The sequence below is a fragment of the Eutrema salsugineum genome, unplaced genomic scaffold (assembly GCF_000478725.1).
Source record: "Eutrema salsugineum unplaced genomic scaffold, Eutsalg1_0 scaffold_11, whole genome shotgun sequence".
NCBI lineage: Eukaryota > Viridiplantae > Streptophyta > Magnoliopsida > Brassicales > Brassicaceae > Eutrema > Eutrema salsugineum.
In genome coordinates, this window is record NW_006256901.1 from 9,346,134 (window position 1) to 9,353,479 (window position 7,346).

General features: G+C 33.7%; 1 protein-coding gene across 5 annotated transcripts; it reads right to left on the reverse strand.

Annotated features, from left to right (window-relative positions):
- Positions 1-1,457: 1,457 nt before the first annotated feature.
- Positions 1,458-4,947, reverse strand: LOC18026210 (calmodulin-binding receptor-like cytoplasmic kinase 3). Of its 5 annotated transcripts, none has more exons than XM_024160806.1 (8): positions 4,812-4,947; positions 4,145-4,419; positions 3,833-4,024; positions 3,232-3,515; positions 2,487-2,652; positions 2,311-2,403; positions 1,907-2,205; positions 1,458-1,814 (listed from the first exon to the last, which is right to left on the reverse strand). In XM_024160806.1, exons 2-8 carry the CDS (start codon positions 4,377-4,379, stop codon positions 1,599-1,601), a joined length of 1,485 nt encoding a protein of 494 aa, XP_024016574.1. In that variant the 5' UTR covers positions 4,380-4,419; positions 4,812-4,947; the 3' UTR covers positions 1,458-1,598. The 5 variants fall into 5 exon arrangements, with proteins under 5 accessions (XP_024016574.1, XP_006409696.1, XP_006409697.1 ...); XM_006409633.2 differs by having other exon boundaries at positions 2,311-2,400; positions 4,145-4,550; positions 4,812-4,931; XM_006409634.2 differs by having other exon boundaries at positions 4,145-4,550; positions 4,812-4,931.
- Positions 4,948-7,346: the final 2,399 nt, after the last annotated feature.

Genomic DNA, 7,346 nt, shown 5'->3' on the forward strand with positions numbered 1-7,346 from the left:
TTTTTTTATAAATTTCCTATCAATATATCATATTTTTAAAAAGTTTTAATCGTTTTCTTGAAAATTATTTTGTCAAAATTTATGTTTTAATAAAAAAAGTAAGAAAAATTGATAAGTAAAATTATACAATAAAGTTCATAGAAATTAAACTAAAAATCATCAAATTATTCAAACTAAAGTAAGTTTTAATCTAAAAACTTTAAAAATGTAATGCAAAGAAAATTTATCTAACTTATTTTTCAAACACATCCATATCCACCACCTGCTCATTTTCAGACTCAAATTCAAAATCAATGGCTATATCATTTTCATCGTTGGAATTGATATTTTCGCTAGGCTCATCACTTTGGGTTTGGTAAGTAGGATGACCATTATTTTCTTCATTGATTTGAAGTGGATCGACTAACCATTCTTCAGCAAAACTTTCATCTCCCTCATCAAGAATCATATCGATGTTTTTATCTTTGATATTATGTCGCTTGTTCAAGAACTTCGCATTGAATTGGACGTAGACTAGACTATTAAGTCTATTAACATCTAAATTTGTAGAGTTCAACAAGTATAGAATAATGATCGCCTTTTGTAGAGTTTATGAAGGAATGAGATAACTGACGGTGGAGTAGTGGGGATGATTATATTAAGTTATTAACCATAAACCAATGTTTCAAATCTCTTTTGTTTTTTTTTTCTTCTTTCTGTAAACCGATGTTAGTTTACCATCCAAAACCTAAAAAATTGAATGAAAAATGATAAAAATAATTAATCTGATTTGACTGATTTTACCAGTTTGATCCGATTTTTTTGATTTTCTCCGACTTGGTCCGATTTATTACTAAACTGATTTTATGAAAATCGGGTCGGCTAATCCCGAACAGCCGCCTAGACGGCCGCCTAGTCGCCGACTTGACCGATTTTTGAATACTGGTCAAAATAAGTTATTTACAGAGTATTAAGATATGCTTGGTAATAACTTTACATTTAGCTTTTTTACTGTAGGTTTTTGGTTTTAAAAATTTTTACTGTAAAAACTGTGCTATTATTTTAAAATACTGTAGAGAATAACTGTTTTGTTTTAAAAAAAAACTGTAGAGAATAGTTGTTATGTTTTAAAAAAATTTATAAAAAATTGATATATTTTAGAGAAATGGATCTAAAAAAGGTTGAAAAAATAAGATATAATCAATTAAGTTTAGTTAGTAATTACTTATATATAAATGTACAAAGTTATATATAAATGTACAAATTATTTTGAATGATTCTGGAAAAAGAAAAAATAGAAAAAGAAATTAAATACATTTTCTTTTATTAGTTTTTTGTGTAAAATTTAAAAAATTTAAAAATCTATTTGTTAAAAAAATTGACTTTTAAAACAGTAAAATGGATTAAAAAGTTTTCAAAGTCTACGCTAAGCTACTTTTTAACTCAGAAGTCAACATGTACGATCTGTTCATGCGTTGTGCGAAAATCTTCAGGTATCTAACTTCATATCAATAAACTCTCGGAATAAAACGAGTGAGGTAGTTTGATGGCAAATTATAAAATAGCAATTATCTAACAACAGAGACTATAGCATTTGTGTTGTAAAAGCATTTACTTTTTTATTCAATTGACCGCCTAAGATAACTGGATCTTATAGCCCAAAGCTGCTTCCCAACAGCTTCCATGTCTGGCCGTTCTTTTCGTGTCGGGGCAGCACACTGAAATGCCAAACTGAACATCTTCTTTAGTATCTTCTCGTCTACTCGCTCCCTTGCGTTTGGAATCTTTGGATCCACCAATTCAAACACTTTACCTTCATTGTACTTATCGAATGCCTGCCACGAAACCGGCAAGGATTTTTAAAACTGCCCTCAAAAGTCGATTTAGTAAGGGATTCAAGTTGGAGAAGAAAGTTGAAGTAATTTACCCATCGAACCGTAATCCTCTCATCATGATCTCGTTTGGCTTCCACTGGGCGACGGCCTGTGAGTATCTCCACAAGCAAAATCCCGAACGAGTAAACATCGCTTTTGGCGGTGAGCTGATAAGTCCTCATATACTCAGGATCGAGATAACCAACTGTTCCTTTCACTTGGGTCAAAATGTGGGTCTGGTTAGAGTCAGCCGGACCGCCTCGTGCAAATCCAAAGTCTGCCACTTTGGCTCTCAGGCTATCCGTGAGGAGAATGTTCGAGGATTTTATGTCACGGTGGATTATCTGTCTTTCTGTTTTAAAGAAAAAAGAATATTAAGATGTGAAAGAAGATCCTTATAAGGTTAACTCTTTCCTTTATGATAAGGGAAACAATAATTAAGCACAACATTCTTTACCTGCATAAGAATGGAGATAAGTCAATCCATGGCATACATCGATCACAATCTCCAACCTCTGATTGAAATTGAGTTTCCTTCCATGATCACCTGCTATTACAAATGGGAGCTTTTATTGTTTATTCATATGCTCTTAAAGCCGTAACAAGCTCCAGAACATGTGAACAAGTTCTTACCATCCAAGTGTTCCCGGAGTGTACCATTTCTGACATACTCGGTTATGATAAGTCGCTCGTCTCCTTTATCAACATAACCAAGAAGCTTGACTAGATTTCGATGGCCAATTTTCGATAAAAGATCAACTTCACTTTTAAATTCCTTTCGCAGATTCTCAAAGTGTTCCTGCATGAAAATTATAATTTAGAACTCAAAAACACTTGAGAAGTTCTTTACTATTTAAGTTCAGACTGCAATCTCTCAATGGCACTGTGTAATGCAAATGAGCGGATGGAAATATTTTCATCTTAAACTTCTATTTATAAAACAGCAAGTTGTAGATCTTCATCTTCAAGATTAAAACCTGTGAATGGATAGCTCCATTTGTTTTGTCTAGAATAGCTGCCTGAGATATCTCTTGTTCAAGTCCAAATCTTAGGGTCACAAAAGCTGCCTGAGAGATCTCTAGTTCGAGTCCTAATCTTGGGTAACAAAACGCCATTACACTCACAAAGACTAAACATTATATAACTAGCCCGAGAACACGAAATTCCTTCTTTCGTATCAGAGTCCAAACACTACAAGCCCAAAGTGCCATGGGAACTCTATTAAAGAATAAGTTAATGTTGATCATGTAAAGGTTTGATTAGTAGCTTCAGTCAACATTGTCTCTATGAATAACGAAGAAAATAAGACTTGATGGAATGAAGTACAACACAGATTTGATACCACAAGAACATTGAAATTGAAGAGTTATGAAATTACCTTTTTTGCTCGTTTAATGGCAACCACCTGGCCGTCCTCTAGAATGCCCTTATAGACTATCCCAAAGCCTCCTTCACCAATTCGATTATTGTCTGAGAAATTGTCGGTTGCTGTAGCAATCTGACTCATGGTCAGATTCAAGGGTCCCATCCTACTAGGTCTTGGAGACATAGCATATCTAGATGGGCTTTGAGGAACGCGGGACGGACTAGGTGGTGCCCGGAATGAACTTGGCGGAATCTTATCGGAAGAAGGGCTCATTTCAAAAGAGGAAACTTGGTGCACTGTGATAGGATATATAAGCCTCAGTGTCAAATGTCATCCCATAGCTTAATATTTACCAAAGAGAAATATAGCTCTAGAAACAAAACGAAAACTTCAATTTTGTGGCCTAAACAATGCAATATACTGCTCTCATACCACTAAAAAGGTACTTAATATTGTTCCCTAAGCCGACGATCTAAAGGAAACGGCGAGTACCAACTCAATTGAAACTAGAAGTTGCAAGTCAAAAATTTGATCGAAGCCATTCGTGCTCTATGCAAATTCACTAATGAACTTAACTCTACTATGTGAACATATATGTGAGATACATAGTCACCTGAGTTAGATTCCTTCGGTAGTACTTCGTGACTATTTGCTTTCCTCTCCTTATGGAAGCAAGGACAACAGAGCGCACAACACCAGAGGAGAAACCCGCTTGCTGCCATGGTGACTTTAAAATGATGATATTCAGATTCAGACTCAATACTTTTGGAATCATCGACCAATTTTTCTTCCAAAAATCTTCTCCCTGCATTAAAGCAGAAGCAGTTCAATAAACCACATATCAGAAGAGCACAAGTAACCAACTAAGCATCTAGAAATGGGCGTAATCGATCTAAATCAGGGAAACTGTTTAAATTGAGCATACCTCGTAGATACTGAACTGTGCAGAAGTCGTGTCTAAAAGAGTCCCCAAGGATACAACCTTTGGCTTTGTGAAACCGTATGGCTTCGCAAAATCGGACTATGTCAACAGGAATTCCGTTAATTGTGAACAAAACCCGTTGTTGATAGGGCTTTGTGTAGGTCAAGTGATCAGACTGACAAATGCTCGAGGCCACAAAGGATGGTGATGCAGAAGTTTCCTTGGGGTGCAATAACATTAACAAACCCAACAAAGGAGTAAACACCAATCTTGTGAAGCTGAAATCATTTCCACCCATAATTGGTGAGGACTTTATTAACAAAATACTCAATAGAAAAGACTCCGCCTCAATAAGCCATTCATAAACCCAGTTAATGAGATTTTCCCCGAAATCTGTAATAGATCAAACCTGTAAAAGGAAAATTCAGCTTGAGAAAGCATCCAACACTTAAACTAAGGGAAAGGTTCCAGTTGTTGAAACCCTTTTTGCTACTGCAGCAAAGATCCAGCAAAAACCCTAAAAGCTCAAATTGTTGAATTGAAAGGTCTCCAAGGAAACAAAGAAAAAAAACGAAATCTAAACATCGAGACCATTAACTTTTTGACCCAAACTTATAAGGCAGACCAATTTAAGAGAAACTCTTAAAAGCTAAGCAGAGAAGAACAAAACCTGGAAACACGATCTTGTAGCTTTGATTCTATAGTATTTTGAATCAACTATATCGAGAACAAAGCACATCTGTTTCAGAAAACCATATCAAAGAAAGACTAAGAGGCCAAAAGTGTTTGGTCTATTAGGATTTACGACTTGGTAACAATCTAATATGGAAAGGAAACTTTGAAGATTCCTGTTCTGTTATTATTATTTACTAGATGATGAATACCCCTGATACATACGGGTTTTCTTTCAGTTAATAATTTTTAATTTAATTTTTTGGAAATTTATGTTGTGATTATCTAAGTTTGGTGTTTTATTTGATATGTGCATAACATTTTTACAGAATAAAAAAGTTAACATGCTAATTTTAAAATTGAGAGAACTAATAAATTCATTATTGTTGATAAAATTTCAATTGTAGTTGTCAATATGTGGTAATCTTTAAACAATCTCTTTTTCTCCACTGGTTCGTAAAGAGTCGCTTAAAAATTCATCTAGATCTTCCATTTGAACTAAATTACTGGCCACTATAATTGTTATTCCAAAGAACTATTTTGGTCATCGTGCACTCCATTAGTAGGCTCCATGATCCTCTCATTCCACATAGCTAGTGTGTTCTTAGTTTCTTCAACCTTCTTATACAACTCGGCCCTCTTTAACTCCTTCTCCATTTCCCTTTTATATGATTTACTCAGAGATTTTTTCTCAGATCTTTAACCCTCCAATTCCAGTTTTTCTCTCATTTCTCTCACTTCCAAAACCACACATTTTCTTTCTAAATCCATAACTCTCTTCTCAATCTCAGCTCTCGCTTTCCTCAACCTCTCTCCTTCCTCATAGCTTTCAAACCTCTCACCTTTCTTTGTTAATCCTTTTTTGGATCATTGTACATTCACTTCATGGTGTTGTTAAATTCTAATTATAAAGGCTTTAATCTTCCAAAATATCAACCAGAAATTCAAAAGAGCAATTGAAGTGTTGCCTTTATGAAATTGGTATAAACTGGGGTATGATAAATTTACATGGAAATCAATCAGTTCTGAAAAGTTGATGAACTTAAAAGAGATTTTTATAACTTGACGTGCTTCGAGATATTTAAAAGCCAACATTTCTCCATTCTAACGTCATCTTTGTTCCCTAAATCAGTGCTGTTCTTTTCTCAGTGTTATATTTGCCAGTGATCTGATATTAACTAAGTCCCACCACATCATCAACAGAAGCATAAGAAATAAAGACTTATGCACCTGAGGCTGCAGATTCAAAAAGATCAAAAAAGTGAAACTATGATCATTAACGATGAATCAGAAGAGAACGTAAAACTTCATTTACATGAAACTTCAAAGCTTTTGCTTGTTTTGAGCTGTGGACATTTCTTTTGTTTTTACCAAAGATATGTGAAACCCAACAAATAGATTGTAAGAAATTTCTCTCCTGCGATATTTCTCTTCTTGCGTTTCAAGTCGGGTTATTTACTCTACTTTTGATGCTAGTAATTAGTTTTCGCAAAATTAATACGATATAGAGAATTGAGGTTGAATTAATCTGATTAGTAATTTGAATTAATTTGACCATTAATTAATGAATAAGAATTTGAGTTTTTTTTTCCAAGCTGATGTGTCAAAATAATAAGAGCTGTTGTGCCAAGTTTGTGAGACACAACCTACTCTTTATATAATAGATTTTTCCGTCTCAGGAAAATTCGTGTTATTTTTTTGTTTTTTTTTACTCAACAAGATGTATGTCTATTAAAAAAAATGTATGTTTATTAGGTGAGGAACGTTGAAAAGAAGAAACAGAAAAGAAAAAAAAAACAACATATATTACTGAAACAAGTCTGACTATTAAAACCCGCCATACACTCACAAACCGAATGATCCAAATATGTATAGGCTACTTAACCTCGTTTCGGTTTGAATTTTCTTAACTTCTAAACTTTTTGCCACGTACATTTTTCATGCCTTCATTCTTGAAACCTTAAGCAATTTTGATGGCAGCGTGATATTTGGGAGGAATAATCTCGCCTACTATTTATTATATCTTCTCATTATAATTTTTATTATATTTTGATATATTTTTTTAAAAAAAGAAAAAGAAAGAAAAGCGCTTAAATACTTGAGACCCTTAATAATATTTCATATTTACGAACCCAACTATCAAGATCCACACCAAATCTGTTATATCGGGTTGAATTCGAAGAAATCGGGCTTACAATCAAAATTGTGGTAAGTCAAACTCTAAATAGCAATTATACTTGTCAATTTTTTTTTTTTAAAAGATTTTAAATTTTGAGTACAACTATGAGTGATTTGCTGCTGCTTGTCTTAAATTAACGCTAAATCAGATTCATTCGTCTTCGTCTTCTGATTTCGACTTTCTATTTAGATAACTTTGTAGAATTGAACACGATTATGTGTAGAATCGAAAATCGATTTATATGTTTTCTGTTCGGTTGGTAATTACAAAATATGAGTCATGGAATGTATCGAAAGAGTGTTTAATTATGCTAGACAAGAATTGTACTCAAATTCTGATTCACCGTAGGAGAAA